Source organism: Pezoporus wallicus, unplaced genomic scaffold (genome assembly GCF_028554395.1).
Source record: "Pezoporus wallicus isolate ANWC-B61680 ecotype Strahan unplaced genomic scaffold, APGP_CSIRO_Pwel_v1 contig_2721, whole genome shotgun sequence".
Classification (NCBI taxonomy): domain Eukaryota; kingdom Metazoa; phylum Chordata; class Aves; order Psittaciformes; family Psittacidae; genus Pezoporus; species Pezoporus wallicus.
In genome coordinates this window covers 438,402-461,845 of record NW_026642515.1, presented here as the reverse complement: position 1 = coordinate 461,845, position 23,444 = coordinate 438,402, and the positions used below count along the sequence as shown (strand labels likewise).

The 23,444-nt window shown below is 41.4% G+C and overlaps 1 protein-coding gene across 1 annotated transcript; it reads left to right on the top strand.

Moving 5' to 3' along the window:
• Positions 1 to 1,094: 1,094 nt before the first annotated feature.
• STARD4 (StAR related lipid transfer domain containing 4) lies at positions 1,095 to 8,438 on the top strand. Its single transcript, XM_057430862.1, has 5 exons — positions 1,095 to 1,253; positions 3,132 to 3,181; positions 4,700 to 4,826; positions 6,813 to 6,927; positions 7,464 to 8,438. The coding sequence occupies exons 1-5, from the start codon at positions 1,149 to 1,151 to the stop codon at positions 7,688 to 7,690; spliced, it is 624 nt and encodes a 207-aa protein (XP_057286845.1). The 5' UTR covers positions 1,095 to 1,148; the 3' UTR covers positions 7,691 to 8,438.
• The last annotated feature ends 15,006 nt before the right edge of the window (positions 8,439 to 23,444 follow it).

Genomic DNA, 23,444 nt, shown 5'->3' with positions numbered 1-23,444 from the left:
TATCCTAAAAAGAAGTGATGAAGAAATAACCACCAGGGGTCCAAAAGCCCACTACCACATTTTTGTATGCATAGAGGATGCATTCTCTAAAAGTATGATGTAATCTAATGAATATGTACGTTTAAGGACAACATAATCACAGCCTGGTTGATGCTTGGCAGAGGCACACTTGGAAAAGTGATCCCCCGTGTCTCCTGGTGCTGCAATAAATACCTGCTTGTCAACTTAAAATTTAGCTTGCGAGCTCCTGGAGATTTCTCTGAATCAAAAGCAACCCTTCAACACTTCCTCAAAAGCCTGCTCAATCACACTGCAAGCACAGCTGACTGAAAGCAAGAGTATCTCAAAGTTCCTCACCACATGTGACTTGCTGTGCTTTGAACCACCTCAGGTCTTTCACAGTTGGACAACCCTTTTGTTTTCAGTTCCAGATTCCATGACAACACTTTAGAAAGTGACAGCAGCACGCCATGCGTCAGAAGACAAGCAGACGTGGCTTGGTGACTGTTTCGGGGGCTCCGAGCACACACTGCAATCCTGTGGTAACATGGTATCCGCGTGTTCAGAGTGCGCGGGTTTAGGGCCACGGGGTTGAAAAGAGGGCTGGAGTACCTCACTCCCTTTCTCAGACAGACTGAGAAAGTTGGGGCTGTTCAGGCTTGAGAAGAGAAGGCTGCGTGGAGACTTCGTAGCAGCTTTCCAGTATCTGAAGGGGGCCTGCAGGGATGCTGGGGAGGGACACTTCGTCAGGGACTGTAGTGATAGGACAAGGGGTAATGGGTTTCAACTGAAGCAGGGAAAGTTCAGGTATGAGATATAAGGAAGACATAAGGATATATTATAAGATACAAGGAAGAAGTTCTTTACTGCAAGAGTGGTGAGGCACGGGAACAGGTTGCCCAGAGATGTGGTAAATGCCCTGTCCTTGTTCAGGTTGGACAGAGCCTTGGGTTCCATGGTCTGGTGTGATATGTTGCTGCCCATGACAGGGGGGTCGGAACTGGATGATCTCAAGGGCCTTTCTAACCCAAACTGTTCTGCAATTCTATGATTTAAATGCATCATGCTGTCTTTGACGTCCCTAGCATGGTGTCTGGTTCTGGTGCTTCTGTCTGTGTAATGGGTGTCTTTATGTAGGAGGAAAGCAAATGGATCTCCTGCCGAACTCAGCACCCCTGGCCACCAGGCTGCGGAACACCCTGGTTCAGTACCACAGCATCAGAGACAATGAGTGGAGGGTCACCAAGAAAACCGTGAGTGAAGGGTGGCTTTGTCCATGCGGACCAATTTGTTCTTTTAAGGAAGCTGCAGGTCACTTGTAGAGGGAAGAGAAGTTGTTGTGCTGGATAATATGGGTGTGAAACACCTGGCAAATTCTTGTAGGAGTCTCTTATGAGAGGCCCTATGGAACCACCCTTCAGGATAATACATCTGTAGGTGATAGGATGTGATTCTACGTTCTACAGACATAACCTATCAGTCCTTCTACCCATTTTCAGGGAAGTATCTCACGGAAAAATCCTGCCTGTGTAGGACTATAGGCTTTTCTTTTAGCACTAGCAGTGTTGCAGGTTGCTCACATGTACTTTCCACAGAGCAGCCACAGCCTATAGACTTTGCCAGCCTTTTTAATTATTTTTATCTATAATGCTCGAACCTATCATGCCTCAGGTTCCAAACGTCTTCCTCTTAAAATGTGAGATCATTCTGAATTCTTTCTCTTGTATTGCTTTCATGTTTCCATTGCCTTCAGAGCCCCACATGTTTCTTTCCATGAAAGGGAATGCAGTTCCTGCTTTTTCCAAGCAGTTTGCCTACCCTTCTTTGGAGCTGCTTGGTTTCTCTGAGCCCTGCTTCATCAAGCTGAAAAGACTTTGCTGGTACATCATTTCTCGGCTGGTTGAATACATTTTAACCCTGTCCTGCATAGGAGGTACAAGTGTATTTTGGTGTCTCAGTGTAGTAGCGTGGTAGTACTAGTGTGGTAAATTTCTGTCTTTGCCCTTTTGTTACAGTGCTTTGAATGGGTCTTCTATTTATTTTTTCTTTTTATTTATTTTGTGAGCAGATATTGATAAGAGATGCTCAGTTGTTCCAAATGTAACTTGACTGTTTGTGAAACTAACAAATTCAGTGTCTCAAAAGGGAAGAACAAAGTAAGCAACCCAGGCCATCTTACAGAACACCTGTACCACCTCTGCTCTGCTAAATGGTGTCTTGTAGCTATACTTTTGTTTTCCTTTAGGAAGTTACCTGAATCTCAGTGTTTGGGATCATCCATTCTCTCTCCTCTCGCCTTTGTTTCCTTCCATATTGTGCCCTGTAAAAGAAATGCACAGCTTTAGCTACCTGCCAGGGACATGTGTTTTGCCCCAAAATATCTGAAACCATTCTGGATGCAGTACTTATGGTGCTATTCTTTAGGACAGTTGGTGCTTAGTGCTTATGTAATCATGATTCCAAATAAAAAGCTGCCATATGGTACTCTGTTTAATACTAAAATTGAGAGATTTTGTAAAGAGGCTCCATCTCAGAGGTAAAACTCAGAAGATATTGGTTTCTTTATTTTCTCTGGATAATTTTCAAATTAGTAGACTACTGCCTGCATGACACATCTAGTCAGGCACCTAGGAGAGAAGGGTAACTTAAGCTTTCTTTTCTGCCATGGTCAGCACCTCCTGCACACTTCTGCTTGGTCATGTGTAACAGGAGTGCGAGCAGAAGTTGTCTGATCTTCCTGTCTGAGTAGTGTGCATATAATGGTTTTCCAGTTGCTTTTCAATTGAAAGGCATTACCGAATAATGTTCCGTTATTCTGTATGTTTTCACAGTAAGCTGGCTTGGCCTGCCAAGCCCTATTTCTGCACAGACTTCTAGTATTTGACACTAAGAAATGCAATTGACTGATTTTTTTTGAAAAAAAAATGGAATATTACTAGTAAAAGATGTATGAAACATCTTCTGTTCTTAAGAAAAGTGTACAAAAGTGCCCACATCAGTGAGCACTTTGGTGTTAACCATACTTAATGGTAAAGTTATTTGTTTTTCTTCAAAAAAATTGGCACATTTTCTGGACACTTTATAGTTGTATATAACTGACAATAAAAATCCTATCTTCCATTTGATTTCAGAAAGATGCAACTGTGTGGCGTAAACCATCAGAGGAATTCAGTGGATACCTGTAAGTTTGCCTGCAGAGCAAATCCATTTTTAAGGTTCCACAGATGTGCTTTGTAGATTCATAAATGAAGGAAGCCCTCAGCTGCACAGGTACTCCAGAGGAGAAACTAAGTGGATCGTCTAGTGTGCCTGTATCATTTCTTTAGTGTTGTACTTTGGCACTTTAGCATTGCATGCTGTCTAGAACATTGAGCAATGAAAACTGGAACACACCACAAAATTCATATTGGCTGGAGTAGGCAACAACATATGCCCAGACCTTTTAGAAAGATGGTCTACAAGCCAAAGAGTCAAGTCCAGGTTCAATAGATCCAAGTGTTATTTGGTGAAAGCCCAGTCAGTACTTAAGACTGTTGCAGTGACTCTGCAGTAGAGTAAAATATCAAGTGTATAGTTGTCAGAAAAATGTATGACATAAAGGTCCTTCCTGTGTGAGAGTCTGTCACTGGGTTCTGTAGGGTTAGGTAGAGAAATATTTACTAGAAAAGTACTGTGAAGGGGTTAAAAGCTGCGTGAAGAGGTAGTGTTTGAAAGTATCTCAAAGGCACATACGCCTTGTAGAATATAAATCCTGTTAAGTCTGCAAGAGCTGATGATCCCAGACACTAAGAGTCTGCTGACTCTGTAGGGTCACAGGCACACTGGCATCAATGGATTTTGTAACTGGAACCACTGCCAAGAGGGCAGTGGCTGCTGTATGTAGATGAAGACACCAGGGTTATATATATACAGTATCTGTAAGGACAGTTTCAAGTTTTGAAGGACACAGTGAAGCCACTGGCATGCTCCTTTGGTCCTCCTGTTCTGACTATACAGCTGAGATTGGCTCAAACCAGGTAATTATGAGTGAATATGGGTGAACTAGTGAATAGAGGAATCTGTTGCTTGAATAGTTGCTTCCTAAGAACAATTTAATGAATGAGTATTTTTGAAATACTGATCCTGGTGGATTCTTCCCATTCAGGAACTGGGTCCAGTATAACTCAAGTAAACAACATCTCTGATGTCCACTAAAAACTATCTAATAACAAATGAATGTACGATAATGTTTTATACAAAATTATTTTGGTATATTTGGTACTCTTATATGCCACCAAAGCATAACATAGTTTCTCATTAGCTTTGTTCTACTATTGTTACTTCTACTTTATGAAAAATCCTTTTCCCAGTGTATTCCTGCTATCCTTTCTTTTTCCTCATATCTTTACTTGTCCCTTGTGAACTCCTTTTCTTGCCCAGCAACAAGGGCAAAATGACAAGTTAGAGGAATAAACATGATAATTTTTATCTGAGGTAGGAGTTTGTCATTTACAAAATGTTGATTGCAGCACAGGACAAAGTTTCTGCAAATATTTATTGCCGAGAAGGACAGATGCACCCATACGTCTTTTTTTGTAGTTTTTCTGGTACAGTTGTTCACTGACCATAATTCCGGGTATTATAGTAAATGCACTGTTGCAAGGTAATGAAATATTTATAAAGAATTTTTACTTTTAAATGTAAACATATGTTTCTTTAGCTACAAAGCTCAAGGAGTGGTGGAAGATGTTACTGACAGAATAGTGGATCACATTCGCCCTGGACCTTATAGGCTAGACTGGGACAGCTTATTGACGACAATGGACATCATGGAAACATTTGACGAGGTGAGGAATTGATTTAGATTCTTAAGGGAAATGTGTATAGATGCATATGTGGATTTAACTACAGCAGAACAATGATTCCAACAAATACCAACATATTTCTGCATGCACATGCGGTATTGCACATACATGCAGTGCGTCACCTCAGATGAGGGTTTCTGGCTGCACAGTCCTATCCATCAGCTTAAAGTTCAGTTCTGTCCATCAAAAAAGGAGTAAAACTTTGTCAGTCACAAGTCTCTTGGACCTGGGAGTTCTGGTAACCTCTGGTAAAATTCACATACAGAGAGTTATGGTATGGTATTTGATGTGCCAACGCCTTTTAATATAGCTTGCTTTCTTCTGATACACAACAGACAAAATTGTGGGTATTAATAATCTGCACATACAGAAACTGTGCGCTTTCCCTCCTCCTGAAAGACTGACTTCACTGTGTGGCGGGGCCAGAGTGATGGGAGTCAAAATAGTTTATACTGAATGGCAGGACTTACTAAAGAAAGGTAGATTTGAAGTTGATTGCAGAAGAGTTGGAAGCCTTGCTGTGGTTCCTGTAGACATTCAGTACGCCTTCAAAACCCTGTGGACATCTGGCTTTAACAGATTTTTACAGCAATGTATTTTTGCTAATTGTTCCCTAAAATTGGTGCAAACTCTGTTTTTTTTTAAAAAAAACATTTTTGAAGAATTGCTTGTGTTCTGGTTTATTTTCTCTTGGTGGATTACAAGTACTTTGGGAGAGCATGTTACTACAGAGGCTGACCTCTTACAATTTATTCATGGACTTCTTTATTATTCTTTTGGACTTGTTAAGTAAGACACATAAGTGCTCATGGCTTTACATTCCTAGGGATGACACAGTTCTCTAGTTTTAATTGGTGTGGTTCCCTCAGCAAGTTTGCCAATGACACTGAGCTGTATGGTGCAGTTGATAGGCTGGAGGGAAGGGATAGATCTAGGGGGACCTTGACACGCTTGAGGCGTGACTGGTGCCAACCTCATGAAGTTCAACAAGGCCAAGTGCAAGGTCCTACACCTAGGTTGAGGCAGTCACAGGCACAGCTACAGGTTGGGTGGAGAAGTGATTCAGAGAAGCCCTGTGGACGAGGACTTGGGGGTGTTTGTTCATCAGTGAGAAACTGAACAGGGGCTGGCTTCAGTGTGCACTCGCAGCCCAGAAACCAACCGTATCCTGGGCTGCATCAAAAGGAGTGTGACCAGCAAGTCAGAGGAGATGATCCTGCCCCTCTACTCTGCTCTCATGAGATCCCACTTGAGTACTGCGTGCAGTTGTGGTGTGCCCAACATAAGAAGGACATGGAGCTGTTTCAACAAGTCCAGAAGAGGGGCCATGAGGTTGATAAGGTGGCTGGAGCACCTCCCATAGGAAGACAGGCTGAGAAAACTGGGGATGTTGAGCCTGGAGAAGAGAAGGCTGCGTGGAGACTTCGTAGCAGCCTTCCAGTATCTGAAGGGGGCCTACAGGGATGCTGGGGAGGGACTCTTCGTCAGGGACTGTGGCGATAGGATAATGGGTTTAAACTGAAATGGGATGTTCAGGTATAAGATACAAGGAAGACATAAGGATATATTATAAGATACAAGGAAGAAGTTCTTTACTGCAAGAATGGTGAGGCACTGGAACAAGTTGCCCAGAGAAGTGGTAAATGCCCTGTCCTTGTTCAGGTTGGACAGAGCCTTGGGTTCCATGGTCTGGTGTGAGGTGTCGCTACCCATGACAGGGGGGTCGGAACTGGATGATCTTAAGGTCCTTTCTAGCCCAAACAGTTCTATGATTCTATGGTTTAAAGGCGCCAGATATTCTCTGTCCCTGCACACAAAACCATTCAGACCTCACTGAAGCTGTTTGCACAGTGTAGAAGCCGTGACCTTTGTGGAAAACGCTAGCTGCCTACAAGCATAAATTTCTCTGTATTCATTACACTAAATTATTTTTGTTTTCTGACACTTTGTATTCTGTCACTCACCAAGAACTGCTGTGTGATGCGCTACACCACTGCTGGCCAGCTCTGGAACATCATAGCACCAAGGGAGTTTGTTGATTTCTCTTATACTACAAGCTATGAAGATGGGATTCTAACATGCGGTAAGGCATGTCTCTGCTTAATTCTTATTGTGAAACAGCTGCTTCGCTGAAGATTTGATTTAGATCAAGTTTAGTTTTGCAGTAGGCATTCAAAATGGTGTAAGAAGGCCTCCAGCAAGTGTTTCAAAGGTTTTTTAACCTTTTATAGATTTAAAGTAGTATACAAGTTGGTGGCTTACCCATGAGCCATCCCTTGTGCCAAGTTTCACTTATGCCAACTATGGGACAGGAGTGGTAGAGACAAGTTAAATGCTCTGGCTCAGCTCTTGCAGCAAACTGGGTGGAGTAGCAGCATGCTTAACTTGCCAGTTAATGAGATGAATGTCTATATAATGTCAGAATTTTTGCTGTCGACCTCTCCTTGTCTGTTGTGGAGGTAGAATGAAAAGCAACTTCTATGCATGAGAATATGCAGAAACTTGAAATCTGTCACTTCTAAATTTTCCAAACAGAAACTTGTAAATTTTAAATTTACCATACCTTTTTTTTTTACCTCTGTCTCAAATTAATTTTCCTTTGTTTCTTTTCATTGATAGGTATAAGCCTAGACTGTGGAGAGGTGGGGCCTAACTTTGTCCGTGGATTCAATCACCCTTGTGGTTGGTTCTGTGTCCCTGTTAAGGACTATCCTAGCCACAGTCTTTTGACAGGCTATATTCAGACTGAACTGCGAGGGATGCTACCACAATCTGCAGTGGACACTGCCATGTCTAGTACCCTGGCCAGTTTCTACTCTGACCTCAAAAAGGCACTTAAAACATAGACAAACAGTGACTTAAGAGCTCATGCATTTCTTGCAATCAAATGCTATTGTTTAGCTTAGCATAGGTTAGCTACTGAGTGAAGAAGTGACACTGTCCCTGAATGATACCTGAACCTTTATACTGAGGCATCCAAACAAGTTTATGAAGTACTTTTTAATGCGATACTTAGCATACGTTCCTAATTCATGGTGTAAGATTCCGTTTCCTGCTCAGCACTATGCAGCTGTGTGAGGAGTGGTCTGAATCTGTAAACCTCTGGCTTTTTAGGTAGAAAACACAAAGATGGGGGGAGGGAGGGCTTGAAAAATGCAACATGAACTCAGCTCTCTTCAATAGTACTGAGAGTGGAGTGCTTAGGATTTTGCTGGCGCAGGTTGCTGTACCGGCAGCATCTCATTGAAGATGTGATTTTGTAATTATATATTTTTATATTTACTTAAATTTTTTATTTAGTTTGTACAGGTGTATCTGTAATTTGTTTTACAAATTCAGTTGATCATAGGGATATTACATAGTTAAGTTATTAAATGATACTATTTGTAAGAAAGCTATTTGCTCTTGTTAGCAAAAATAAGTATTCATTATTGGCATTTCTTCAGTATTGTAACTGTAACTTATTTAACTATTGTATATAACAGTCTCAGTGCATAGATAAAGAAATGCCCCTACAGCTGATCCAAAGCTCATGTAAGTCATTTGATATATTTCCATAGGTCTTAGCGGACTTCTAATCACACAGTTGTCAAAATAGCAAGTCTTCGATTAATCTCTACAGTGATTAGAGATTCAGCACTTCTAAAGCATTTTTCACTTAAATTTTCATGCAGTTGTGTTCTATGGGTTTTTGTGGTTTTGTTGAGTTTTAGGTTTTTTGTGGGTTTGTTTGTTTGTTTTTTCTTTTGTGTTTTGTTTTGTTTTGGTTTTTTTCTTCCTTAACTGAAAATCCTGGAATTACTAAAGCAACAGAAAGGATGACTAACTTGCTTCAGGTATAGGTGCTGGTGTAGCCACAATAGCACAGACAGCTAGCATGCTGGTGCACTGCACTGGAGCGTTCTGTGGTAATGCCCTGAGATTGATCTTTGCAATAACTGAAATCATCATCTGAAAACATAAGCACTGAAGGCCAAAGCTCAAGCTGAGAATTGCTCAGATCTTCTGGAGATGAAGGGTCTAATATTTAAGGATATTTAGCCGCCCAGTGATGCTGACAGGTACATATCAGGGGCTTTCAAAAGACTACTTACTGTCTATGCTACTAGGAACCCAAATTGTCTTTAAAACCTGACATTAAGCTTTAATGTTGGTATGTATCATTTGCTCAGATGAGATTGTAATTATTCCTATGGTTTACCAGTCCTAGTAGAAGCAGGTTTAACATAGTAATTAGGGGAAGTACCTTGGAGTCCCAGTATATTGTGGCCAGTTGTACATGTACATTCCAAGGGCTGGTAATAAACTCTCATGAAAAAAGTGCTCAGATTAAAATTGTTTCCCTGCAATATTGTACCTGTTCACACTGGCCACTGTAGCTGAACACTGAACTCTGACCAGTGAGGACTTTTCTTACTGCTCAAGCATGCTCATGGTTGTAGAAAGCACATGTATTCTGCAGTTGCCTTTAAACTCCTTAGTTACTCTTTCCATCTTTTCTGCCTTTCGTGTTTCCCCCCATAGTACTGGAAATTCACAAGGACTACCAAGGACACTAAGGAATCAGTGTCAGCAGATACTCATTTTCCTAAACGCTAGTGTCCACTCCTTTCTAGTACTGTTACAGAGACAAGTACAAAAACCTTAGCAGTAGTGCTATGTGGGATGAATGCTGATATGATTATAGAGGAAACTGTTTGAAGTGTACCCTATTTATTTTTTCCAGTTATAAAGACTATGTGTATAGTGAATATACATATTCATGTTTGTTTTTTTTTTTAAACTGCTGGGACCAACTAATTGAAGGGTTGCGATACAGATGTATATATAGAAGAAATATGCCATTGCTCTGTAAAACGCCCAGTTTAAGTCTACACAGAGGCCCTTCAGTGCTGGAGAAATGGGTTGAAAGAGCACAGGACACTTTTAGGGTGATGCTTGTACAACACTAGGCACTGCAGAAAAGATTAGGAGGTCCCTGTTCCAAACACGCATTCTAAGGGCTCTAACACTTACAGGCTATCTAACCTTACTTAGGGTTCAGTGAAATGGCATTTTATGCTTTCATTGAAGATAGGCTAATGAAGCACAGAACAGCTGAAGAAAGAACTTACGTTTAAATGGAAGAAAATTGCTAGTGTCTGTTTAGATATTTTTAATAAAATTTTGTCCATGCAGATTTCCTTTTATGGGGTTGTTTTTCATAGCAGACCTAGAAATTGAAAAATTTTGTGAATGAGAGGAAAGTTTCTGAAAGCAAAGTAGGCCTTCTAATTTGCATTATAGTAATTTATTCCTTAAACACCGATTGAACTGGCTTTGTATATTTTAACAGACATAGTCTTGCTGCTGCCAGTGACTCTAAACTTTCAAGTGAGTAACAGAGTAGAGACTGCTGGAGACAGAGAACTGAGGCAGATTATTATTTTTTTAATCAGTGAAAGAGCATTGTACAATTCTGTAGTTTTCAGCTGAGGAGAAATCATGAAAGGTGCTAAAGATTTTAAGGATTTATTTTGGGAATCTCACACTTAGAAATTTTTTTTCTGATTTAAGAGTGCAGTGATTGACAATGTAAGCTAATTATGTTATTGAATCAGTGCATAATTGATACCCTGCAGTTATTCCAAACAGTTGAGCTATAGAGTAATACAGAGCAAGAAAGATGTCCAGTTTCAGTGTGTTGTATTTATTTGAAACCAAAATTTATTTTTATATGTCTGAGGATTGAGAGGAGTGTTGTTAGTTCTTGAAGCAGAGCTGTTCTTTAACTAGAGCACAGTCAGAACCAAGAAAGCCACAAAATCAAGTACTTACCCATCAGAACCTCTGTTCCCACTATGGCATTGTTATCCTCCTAAGTTAGTGGACAATCTAGATGGAGCCCAAGACAGTAAAAACAGGAAAGCAGTTGAAAGGACAAAGCACATGAGCCTATGTTTTGCATATTAGGAGACAGTGGGAGATAAAGTAAATCACCTAGTATAGATTTCTGTCATCCTAACAGCAGCAGAATTTCTGCAAGATTGTGAGGTTCACCAGTACTAGAATTTAAGAGTGTTCTAGTTAAACTGAAGTATAGCTATCTGAAAGCGACTTCTGAACGAGGTGCTCAAGAATAGCAGAGACCAGTTTTTGCTAGGGAAATGGCATGTATATAGACACATGAAAATTATTTTTATATGGCTAGTATTTTTGGGGAAAAAAAAAAACAAAACAAAAACCCCAACAAAAAAATGAGGGATTTAGGCAATATGATTTTCTAATCTTTGCCACTTTAACTGGGTACATTGAGTTGGATGGGAAAGATGGCTAAAGATGAGGCACTTTTCATGTTTGGGTTCTGTTCCTTGTCTAACACTTCCAGCATTAAACCTTGCTTTTAGTTGTGCTCCTTACTTGACATCTGTAGAGACTGGACTAAGCTCAGTTTGGGGCAGTCTGGTGTGCTGGGGCTGGGAGGTAGACCAGTACTTCAGATAGATGCTCTGGGAATGCCACAAATCCTGATCTCAAATTTGCTTAACGTATAAATGTGAAATACGATGAATTTATAAAATATGAAAAGAGTGGTAATTGCTACAATAATCATAAATAACCAGAACTGTTTTGATGATGTGAGCTGGTGATTCAACATAGGAGGTTCACTGCTGTAAAAGTAGCCATAATTCTAGTGAAACCAGTAAAGTTGTGTCTTTGTTCAGAACATTAAAGTGTATCTTAACAATGGTTTTAACTGACTGTTCGGCACTTAAGAGATTGTATTTATATTTTGAATGCAGTTGCAGAATAAATTAAAACATGGATTCAACAGACTCGTGGTGTAGCTTTTTCAGTGCTTGTGCAGGCAAATGTAGCATTCAGTTGCTCTTTGGGGAGTTATTTCTGATTATGTGGTTCATCTTCAGCTCTATGATGATCTCTAATGCTATCAGTTTGCCTCCAAAATTTTATTGAAAGCCAAGAAATCTATCATTCCTTAGAAACTTGATGAGAAAGGTACACAACTCTGATATCTGCTGAATTGAAGTATCTTAAAACTGCATGTACAGGATTTTATCAAAGCTTAAATTCTAAAAATACATACGTTTTTGTTATGACCCCATGATTGCTGTGAAAGAACTTTACCATCTTTTTCTTAGTATAACCTAACTTTTAGCATGTTTAAGAAATGGTTTATTAAACCATCAAAACTAAGTTAATCCAAACCACATGAGCATGTAGCACCTTGCAATTACAGATGTACATTAAGGTTATAAATCATGCTGCAACATGTATTTGGACATGTATTAGCACCTGCAGAAACAAGAGAAAATGCTTGTATCTTATGTAGAACCTTTCCATGTTTGTTGTACTAAGCCTGTGTAAGGGCAGGAGAGTTTAGCATTTGACTTCAGAGGAAAGAGTTGCAGCCTTCTGTCACTGAGGAAAGGAGCTGTGACCTCTGAGGTACAGCACGCTCTTGTAGGGCGTGTGTCATGTCACTCTTTGCAAAGTGGGGTGGGAATAGGTATAGAGGCCACTTTTGATCTTCAGAAAATTACTAAGGACATTAATTAGAATAATTAGAAAAAAATAGTGATGTTTAAACCCATTTCTTGGTGAAAGAGAATATTAAGGTGGCAGAGATAATAATAAATCTCTGCCAAATATTAAATGTTGTCTAGGAAAGAATATACCCTGAACTCCTAAACAACAGTTTAAACTTTGTGCCTTCTTCAGTCCTCACTGAATTGTGTTGGTGGCTCAGTTTACAGCACAGATAAGGACTGATTATTGTGGGGTTAACCTTCCTCAGGATTGTGCCATTAGCAGGGAGAAAACAGGCACAGATCATAACAGCACATGACAAGAGATACCTGTGCATATTTCACAGCTGACCCATACAAGAAGAGTTATCACAGCTGGGTTAAGGTGACCCAAATCCCAAACACATTACCTGGAACTGTCTCTTCCAAAGTGATTTTTTAAAAATTGCTCTCTCAGTGATAGTCAAGTCAGTATGACTACCTGACAATCCTCAAAAATGTTTCTTTGATACAGGCAACACAGATGGAGCTATTAGGTCAGTCACTGCCCGAAGTGTAATCAGAAACTGACCTTGCTCAGGCCTTGTGTGGACCAGTTTGGCTGTGCCTTGAGCGCCTGGCAGAAGGCATTTCCTGAGCTCTGTACCTGAGCCTGCTGAAATCCCTGCTGGCAAGCACCCAAATCTGAGGCAAGTTATGACCCTGGAGAGTAAATTACCATCCTAAGTAAGATTCCCTGACCTTCTTAGGGAATCAGGTCAATTTCAGTGTTGCTTTTAATTTGGGTTCCAGTCAAGGCAGCGTTACAGCTAGGGTGTTACTAATTCAAACTCCAAGGCTCACGAGGTGCAGGGCATTACTTAAAGGGGTGTGTCAGAGCAGCTGCAAACATGAGTACTTTGTTATCTGGGTATACAATGCAACCCCTCCTTGTCTGTATACCTAACAGAATTTTGGGCTCCACAATTTGGAGGAAGAAGGAAAGAAATTGCAGCATCCCTGTTCACCGGAGTATGAAGGATGTCCCCACAAACCAGCAAACCTTTAAGCAAACCTTCAAGCAAACCTTCCCCAGGAGCAGGGGCAGCCTTACTGGTTGTACAGCCCCCTTGTTCTGTATTCCACCACTAACAACAGATTTAGCTTATTATCCAAACTGCTAAATTTTTTGAGGGGAAAAAGAAGGAGAAATGCTATGCCAAGCTGGAATTTATTCAAGACTGCTATATAAACAGGTAACAATCCATCTTTACATCTCCCTCTAATGATGACTATTGTTCCTTAATCTATGCTGAGCATTAGCTGTCAGCAAATAATAGATGTAAGCATTTCTAGATTTACTAGTTTATTTAGCATCAGATCAACCATGCAAGCCACTTATTAAACTTGTAGGCTTACTGCCATCAAAGCATATTCTCACAGCTTATTAGCATTTCCATGCAAGCAAACAAGCAGGTGCCTTGGTCCCAAATACAATACACTGAAATTACCAAACTTTCTGTATTTTCTGATTCAAATTTCTCTCTGGTTCATCTGCAGAGTATCGTAAAGGTAACTACACAAACAGGCTTAGTCTGAAGTAAAGGTGTACAGTTAAGCAGTCCATAACCACATAACCACTTCTATTTAGTGGTTAACATCTTTGCTAGTACAAGAAAACAGTGTTGACAATACAGGATTTCTTGCACATTAAGCGGGAAAAGAAGGACTCAGGTATACAGGACACAGAGCTAACATGAGAAAGTCTTATAGATAGGTGACATTTTTCATTTTATTAAGAGTCCAGCCACCCTTGCTCTGAGATCAATGAGCTTCTGTAACAGGCTTATAATACTTTGTGTTTTTTATAGTCAAATCGATAGCACCATTTGTCTGTTTGTCTCAGAAGCAGCAGCACATTTTCTAACCATGCAGCATATACTGTTGAATTAACAGAAGCACAAAATTCCCTGTTTATGATCTGGTCCTCATCCAGCCTCAGAGCCAAGAGCCACCAGGTCTCTTCAAACCAAGGGTAAGGGAGACACAAGCCCTTAATGTATCACATTTCTTCAGGTTAAAACCAGGTTAAAACCAGCTTACGGTGTTTCTGTGTGTCTGGAGAAGCCAGACAGACTCTGCTTGGTGCCTCTCAGCTTGCAAGGGCATGATGGTATAGCTCCTTGGGACAAAAAAAACTACTTCCCCAGGTGAGACAGATACAGGTGAGACAGTCCCTGCTTCTCCCACTCCCTTGCAAGCTGGGTCAGCCATCCTTGGCTGACCATCCTATGTATCTTAGGTTTAGGAATTAGGGTCCGCCCTCCATCTTTCCTTCCCCCTGAGCACTTAATCACTTCAGAGATAATCTCACAAGCATAGGCATCTCAACACTGTGTATTCTGATAAAAAAATAAAACCAGACCAAACCAACCCAAACAAACAAACAACTCTCCCAAACAACAACAACCAACCAAATGATCAGCCAAAGCAGAAAATAATTTCCTTTATGGAACATTAAATTTCTGATATTTAATCAGAGGGATTAGCATGACTCCTCATGAAGATGTGGTGTGAACAAGGAAGTGGTTCTTGTGCATAATAGTTTACAGACGCAGCTGGGGGTATCTGTCAGCAGCTAAGTCATTTAACTGTTCTTGTTTCTGACTTCCTCCAGTAAAAAGTCTCTAGTTTTAGTCTCTTTTTTCCTGCAGCCAAGATGGTGAAGATTTGAGCAGAGCAAACAAGGAACCCGCCACCACAATGGGGGCAGTAGGTTGGTGGTGGCAACTAGCCTAGGACCCTTTGCAGGGTCACAGAATCACAGAATCCTAAGGGTTGGAAGGGACCTCAAAAGATCATCTAGTCCAACTCTCCTGCAAGAGCAGGGTAAACTAGAGTACATCACACAGGAACTTGTCCAGGCGGGCCTTGAATATCTCCAACGTAGGAGACTCCACAACCCCCCTGGGCAACCTGTTCCAGTGATCTGTCACTGTCACAGTAAAGAAATTTTTCCTGATGTTCACATGGAACCTCCTATGCTCCAGTTTCCACCCATTGCCCCTTGTCCTATCACTGGACATCACTGAAAAAAACCTAGCTCCATCATCCTGACACTCACCCTTTACATATTTGTAAACATTGATGAGGTCACCCCTCAGTCTCCTCCAAGCTAGAGTCCCAGCTCCCTCAGCTTCTCCTCATAAGGGAGATGTTCCACTCCCTTAATCATCTTTGTGGCAATTCCCTGTCCTACTTGAACTGTGGGGCCCAGAACTGGACACAATATTCCAGATGCGGCCTCACCAAGGCAGAATAGAGGGGGAGGAGAACCTCTCTTGACCTACTAACCACAGCCTTTCTAATGCACCCTAGGATGCCATTGGCCTTCTTGGCCACAAGGGCACATTGCTGGCTCATGGTCATCCTCCTGTCCACCAGGACCCCCAGGTCCCTTTCCCCTTCACTACTGTCCAGCAGGTCAGCCCCCAACCTGTACTGGTACATGGGGTTGTTCTTCCCCGGATGCAAGACTCTACACTTGCCCTTGTTATATTTCATCAAGTTTCTCCCCGCCCAGCTCTCCAGCCTGCCCAGGTCTCGTTGGATGGCAACACAGCCCTCTGGTGTGTCAGCCACTCCTCCCAGTTTAGTATCACCAGCAAACTTGCTGAGGGTACATTCAGTTCCCTCATCCAGGTCGTTGATGAAAATATGAAACAGCCCTGGTCCCAGCACCGACCCCTGAGGCACTCCACTAGTCACAGACCTCCAGCTAGATTCTGCCCCATTGACCACAACTCTCTGCCTTCTTCCTTCCAACCAGTTCTTGATCCACCTCACTACCTGATCATCAAGCCCACACTTCCTTAGCTTATCTATGAGGATGCTGTGGGAGACAGTATCAAATGCCTTACTAAGATCAAGAAAAACCACATCTACTGCTCTGCCATCGTCCATCCACCTAGTTACTTCCTCATAGAAGGCTATAAGGTGGGTCAAACATGACTTCCCCTTGTTAAAACCATGTTGGCTGCTCTTAATGACCCCCTCATCCTTGATCCCATGAATCACTGTCATTCCCATGTAAGATAGCTTCTCAGGAAGGACACTGCTGCAGCAGGATTTAGAAAATCCTTCAAAGATGTATTTTTCTAAGTATGCATACAGTCATATTTGTCTCAATACACATACAGTTTGCTTCATTAAATGTTTCTTGACAAACTCCCATTTGCCACTAAAGTCTAATCCGATCCTCATAGCAAGCTGAAGAAGAGACTGGGGGCCATATTAATGGTACAAACAAAACAGCTTTGATGTCTTACAAATGAAAAGTGGGGTCAATGGGGAGGTTTTTCCATCTAGAGGAGGCTGGTACTGGATACGTTTGTGCTGCTTTCATAAATGAGAGATGGTGATGTCTGGAAAACAACAAAAATCAGGAACCTGAGACATTGGAGAAAATGCTCATAGACAATTATTCCCAGTCTAGTCAAATCCAAGAAACTCTCTTTGGTGTGCTCAGTAGTAAAATCCCCTGGTGTTTTTGCTGTGGGTATTTACTGTTTAGTGGTACTTATGGATTCATGATGGCACTTAATGCTTGTTCACGTAAAGTTAGCATTTGTAAGTAACACAATCATGCCTTGGGATCTGCTTTTTCCTAGATAACCCTGGTTCTTGCAGGTATGATAGCTATAAATTCTCACAGTGCAGCACAGCTATTTGGAGCTAACATTTTGAGAGTTTTGTTGTTAATATCTGTAAAAACTGTGCCTTAATCTGAAAAGATCCTCTCACACTGGTGCCTTTATTACCGGGACTAAGCCAATTGATTTAAATGTGCCTAATCATTTTGGTTAACCTCAAGCAGAAGTGTAAGATGGAATTTATCAGCAACAGCTAAAGTATTTGACTCTTAAACAGACACAGATCTTTACCCTGTACTTGTCACACACCCTGTTTGGTTAGTTAAGTATGGTAATTTGATCAGGTAATTTGATAAAAATCAGGTAATTTGATACGGTGAGGTAATTTGATCACTGGACATTTGCAAAACCTGCAGCTCCTCTGACTTGTCCAGAAACGAGAGAAATAATTCCTTGGGTAGGATTAAAATCCCATTACCTCATCACAAGTAATGTGGTGCCCAACACTATTGCTTTGACACTGGTTGGACTTGAGCTTCCCCCAGGGCTGCATTGTTAACCCTGAAGGGCATGGGTGAAAAACTATTGACATTGTGCACAATTAATTGAAATTTGTTAGATTAATAAAAAAACTTTCTTTCAGAAGGAGTAGCTCAAAAGTGACACGTCAGATGATCCTGAGGGCTGATATGGCAAAGCAGACCCCTATGCATAGTTCTGCGGGTGAGTAAATATAGCTCTGTGACTACTGGAGCATATTGACTCTGGGATAGATTACCTGCCATCTGCAGCTCTAAATCATGTCCAATGGCTTGTCTCAGCTTTTGAGTTACCAGAGTAACAGCCTAAGGTCTATGATACAGTAATTTCAATTACGAGAGCCATTGCAGATCCACCCAGTGTAGGGATAAGAAGTGTAGTCTTTTTTTCCTCTTTGATAGACTTTCCCTGTGTGTACATATGCAGAAGCAATGATTGGCTCCACCCAGTTCTGTGTTATAAAGCAGATCATAATTTGCAGTTCCAGACAACAAATAGGCCCAAAGTTTTATGAACTGACTTCACTGTTTCTGCTGCCAGCAAACGCACTAACTGGCAATGCTGTAAAAAATAAGATGCTAAATATATCAACCAGTATTACATAAATGATACCAAGAAGATCACTGGTCATAGTGCACACAATATTTTTTCAGAGTTCCTAAGCCTGATGTGCTGCTCTGGACTGACCAAAACCACATCTTCTCCATGGAAGGAAAAGGATGCCGTTGACAAAAGATCTTCCTGGTACTGAGGGACAGAGCCTGGCATGGTGCTGCTCTTGTGCTACTTTGCTTTTAATCCCTCATCTCCAGCGGTAGCAGCTCATACAGCCAAAAGCCTCTACAGTCCAGATGCCTTAATTTTCTTTTGGGAACCAAACTCAAGGAGCTGAATTCTTTTCTGATTCTGCACAGCATTTGTTGCAAAGCACCAGACTATTTTTGTTAGCCAGGCATAGACTCTTGAGAAAGAAAACAAAAGATGCCAGAAAACAGCGTGAGTCTAGGAAATGGGGAGAGAAAAAGGAAGCACTTCTCCCTGGGTACTGTAACTGGTAATGACAAATCACACCAAGGGTGGGTCACAGAAGACTATATTTATGCTTGAACAGTAAAACCTAAACTCTTGGGGGCACAAACAAGAAAAAGAGCAGGTGCGAGACCATCTGACTGACACAAGGGCAACAGCAGATTTGTCAGGGCAATGTAGCTGCGACCTGCCAACATCAGATGGCTCTTCTCACACTGACTGGCAGCTGACAGCTCTTCTTGGGTGCCCCACGGGGTCCAGGGACAGGAAAAAAGATGAAACATAACAGGGAAGAAAACCAACAAGCCATTAGCCATGAATGCATGTTAACACTTGTTCTTGAAACTAGAGTTTCAAATGGAAAAATCAGAGATGATAAGCTTTGCTTATTGCCACATAACACTCTGGGATGCTGCAATTTCTCAGTCAGACAGAAAAAAAGCAGCTGATACTATGGGAGGAGCTCTGTGCTACTTAGTAGGAGCAGACACATGCTCTTTAATATACCTTGGACAGTTAACATCTTCCTGATATGCAAGTTAAGGGTTAGTCAGTTCTTGGTCACACGTGCTGTGGATAGAGCATGGCTGGGCAGGGGCCTCTGGTGTGGTTTAGGGCAGCTCTAACCCATCACAAAATGCTGTGCTGGTGTTGTCACCCCGCTTTGGTCCATGTCCTGAGCATGCAAAATGACAAGGGCACTGAAACACTCTTTTTCCAGCTGCATCTTGCTGTGAAGGAGCCAGAGCTAGGGAAAACTCTGTACCATCTGTATTTATTAATCTTTCATATCTTAATATCCATTACACTGAATTTCATTCAGTGATGATCCATGTACACGAGTATGTTAAACACTATGGTTTCAGTTTCAGCTGAGTAATGCTGGCAAAGGGCAAAAGACAGCTTAAAAGCCTATTGTGACTGTTAGCGCAGACATGGCTTGTACAGACTGCTCAGCAGTCTCTGCCTCTCTTTTGATAAATTTATATAGTTTTGTGTGCATGTACATATATATATTTTAATATGTATCTATAATTTTATTGATAAGTTTGGAACTGGGCCACTTCGACTATTCTGTTCCATTCCTGTTTCTGTACTATGCCTATCCCATAGTATTCGAATGCTTTCCAATAATGACTATGTTCATGACTGTGTTGTTCTCTGTTCCATTCTAGAGGGATAGAAGAGCATGCAGTGCAGGTACTTTTTTATTTTGCCTTTGATGGAATTTTAGTTATATGCATGTACATTGTTACATTCTTATATAAGTTAGAGTATTTACAATCCATGGCATGCTCTCCATATTTGCACTGACCCTCCATCAGTCTTCACTGAATTACTCTGGCCTGAAGTTTTATGTCCAGACATAAAGCAAATTTTTGCTTATGCAGAGAATCTAGAGTCTTGTAAGTAAAAGTTTATACATGTTCTGGAACTAGCATCTTTTCATTTCAGATATAACTGTACTATGTAATTATTTTATTTCTATTTTTCTCCTTTTCGTTCCTTATCATTGTATTTTCTTCTTATTTGGCAATGTATCTGATGGGTTTTATTTGATACAATATGGTATTGCACAGGAGCTTAGCAGGAAAGATAAATTTCTCTATACAAAAGCAAAATCAACTCTCACTACTGTGGTTGTATGCTGTAATTGAAATTACTCTGAAAGGGAGCAAAGGACATTCTTTGACCTATTGTTGTTTTATAAAGTAACTTTAAAGATGTTCTGAGCTGTCTCTTTGTTTACCTTTAATATCTTCTGGACTTGCTTGTATTTCTGCCACTGTTCTCAGTCTCATTGTGTGTCTTGCTTGGCTAGCTTCATTCCTGCTTTTCTCCCATATAAGAATATATTTTCTATTACCTGAACGACATGCCTACATAAGCTATACATTTGTAAGCTGAGCAGCAGCAAGGTAAATTCAGCCACAAAAACCTGAGTTCTTCACCAGGAGAAATATACAGCCTCTACACAAGCCACGAGTCAAGGCACTGAGCTGGGACTTATGAGTGCTCACTCTGTAAGGACGTAGCATACAGGGCACCATGCAAGGATAAACTGAAGTCCTCCATCCTACAATTTCGTACGCCACTCTTAAAAACAATCCCAAGAGCTGCACTGCAGGGCTCTGAGTTACAGTATTTCCCAGGCTGAGGGTCAGTTGCCAGTCATTATTTGGAAATGAGTGTTTATTCTTGAGAGTCCTCCTGCATTTGCTGCTTAGCAGATGCTGCTGTCCGTCTCCTAAGTTGAACACTTGCAACTCCTAGCATTTTTTTCCGTTTCCCTGCTGCTGGACTGCAGGACATGCAGTGCTGTCCTCACTTTCCCCACAGCTGCCTCTGTGTTTCACTTGTAGGAGAAGGATTGTTACTTGGTCATTGCTAAGGCCAGGCTGCCAGTAAGCCACAGCCAGAGACTCCCTGCTGATGTAAGCCCCTTCCAGAAACTTTCTGGTTGACACTTCTATGCTGCTGTATTACCATGTGGCTTTTCAGAGCTCGTTGAGGCATGGAGTCCTTGCAAGGGGGATGCTAGGCAGTTTTTGTCACTCTCCGTATGCCCAACAGACTGCTTGCTTGTGGGAACAGAGCCCTTACTACCCTTCTTCTGAAGCACATGCTGCATCATTTTGCCTTGATGCTCTTTTGCATTCAGAAGTTTGATTATGGTGTATCTGCATCTTTACAGCATGTTTGCACACTGGGAAGTCCAAACAAACCAGCACCAGGCTTATGCAGTGCAATCACCATGTCATCCACAAAATTGCAAACAAAAGTGTTTGAAATGAGAGGAAGTCTGTTCTATTTTAGAGCAAAGCTTCCTGAGCTTGTAAAAAACCCTGTTGTGTAAAGGCAGGACATGGTTAGCCATTTAACAGCCATTGGATCCTCAGCCCAGACTTCAAATATTCAATTGGCTAATGCTGTACTCTTCTGAAGGAAAAGTTTTGCTAAGTTTGAAGACTTCAAAAAGATGGCAAGGTTCTCCCTTTTGTGCTTGAAGGACTTTGATAATATGTTGAGCATTTTAAAAACTTAAACCTTAGTATTTCAACAGAAAAGACCATCGGTAATATTTTACCTAGTTTATAACTACATATATGCAACTGGTTTATAACTACATATATGGAACTGGTCCACCTCCAATAGTTTTTGGGTGTGTTCATATTTTTCAGCCACAGTAAGACAGACACTGGTGTTGAACTCCTGTCCTGGGTTCAGCAGTAGCAGTCATATTTCTCCTTCTTGGTAGCTGGTTCAGTGCTGTGTTTTGACTTTCGGCCTGGGAACAGAGCTGATAACAATGATGTTTTGGTTTGGCCAAGGACTTTGTGAGCCTCATGCTCTGCCAAGGGGGAGGGAAAGCAGGGAGGAAGCAGAGACAGGACACCAGACCTAAACTGACCAAAGAGGTATTCCATACCACAGCACGTCATGCCCAGGATGTAACTGGGAGTTACCCAGAAGGGCTAGGGACTGCAGGGTTGGAGGAGGTATCGGTCAGTGCTTGGTCGGCCTGGGGGGGGGGGGGGGGGGGGGGGGGGGCGAGTTATCGGTCGGCTGGTGCTGAGGTGTTGTATTCTCTTCCCTTGTTATTTCCTTTATCATTATTATCATTGGTGGCAGCAGTAGTGATTTTTGTTATACCTTAGTTACTAAACTGTTCTTATCTCAACCCATGGGAGCTGCATTCTTTTTGATTCTCCTCTCTGTCCCTCCAGGAGTAGGGGGAGGGAAAGAAAGGGGGGGGAGTGAGTGAACGAGTTGCCTGACTGGGTTTAAACCACCAGAAATCCCAAGTCTGAATTATGGCAGACGCCTCCAGGATGTGATTTTACAGACAAAAATGATGCATGTTAACAGTTCTTTCTTCCGTTACATGCATACACCGTAGTGTTGCTGTTCCTTCTCTATGATTCTGTCACACTTAAAGCAGGCATACTGCTTTGCTGAGTCACATACTGGCAATTCATTCAGCACAGACATCCTGATTGTTTTATATTGAGCCTAATAAACAAAAACTAAGCAAGAACAACTGAAACCCCAGAGCACAAGACTGAGCTGCCTCCAAGGCCATGCTGTCACAAAGAGGTCTCCAGCTGCACCACAGCAGTTCAGTTATGATATACTATTGTATAATCTGGCAAAAAATAACCTTAAGAATCAGCTGGGACTGCCTGTCAGTTCAACAAGCTGTGCCTTAGGCAAAAATAATTATGCTCAAGCACTCATAGATATGCACACAATGACTGTGCAGCCAGCTTTACTTCTGCAGATTAGAAGGAACTATCCTAAACCAAGGCAGAAACATTACAGAAATCCAGCCTCTTCCATCAAACCTTCCCACTGACTGAACTCATATGGCTTAACCACTGTAACAGCAGGAGTTGAATTGTGGCTGAGAAATGCGTTTATCCTGCAGTCACCTCCCAGGAGGTAAGAAAGGGAATAAAAAATAAGTGGATGTACCCATCATCTTTTCCAAAGTGATTAGTCTGACTACTTGTTTCCAAGGGAAAACCTGCAGAAGTGTCTTGCTGGCCTATTTATAGCTGCCATGCCCCCAGCAGCTGTTTCAGCTGACTTCAAAGTGTTGGATTCCCTCAAACCTAGGAAAAAAATGAAGGACGGGTGCACGTACTTTAAATTTCAACTGCACTTAATTAGGAAACCTTTTTGTACATGTTCAGAGTTATAAGAAATTGGTAAAAACTCTCAAGTACAATACATTCATTAGCATGCATTCTCACCTAGTAAAGACAGTATCTTTGATTTTCCTTTTTATATTAATCTTGCTTATATTTTATTTATCAAACCTACTATCTGAATAACTTCATATTACCCTTTAATTTCATCAGGAAATG

Bases quoted from the DNA above. Each gene is read 5' to 3' on its own strand.
- STARD4 (XM_057430862.1), top strand. From the start codon at position 1,149: ATGGATCTCCTGCCGAACTCAGCACCCCTGGCCACCAGGCTGCGGAAC. The intron at 1,254-3,131 runs GTGAGTGAAGGG...ATTTGATTTCAG, and splicing joins GGAGGGTCACCAAGAAAACC to AAAGATGCAACTGTGTGGCG. The intron at 6,928-7,463 runs GTAAGGCATGTC...TTTCATTGATAG, and splicing joins AGATGGGATTCTAACATGCG to GTATAAGCCTAGACTGTGGA.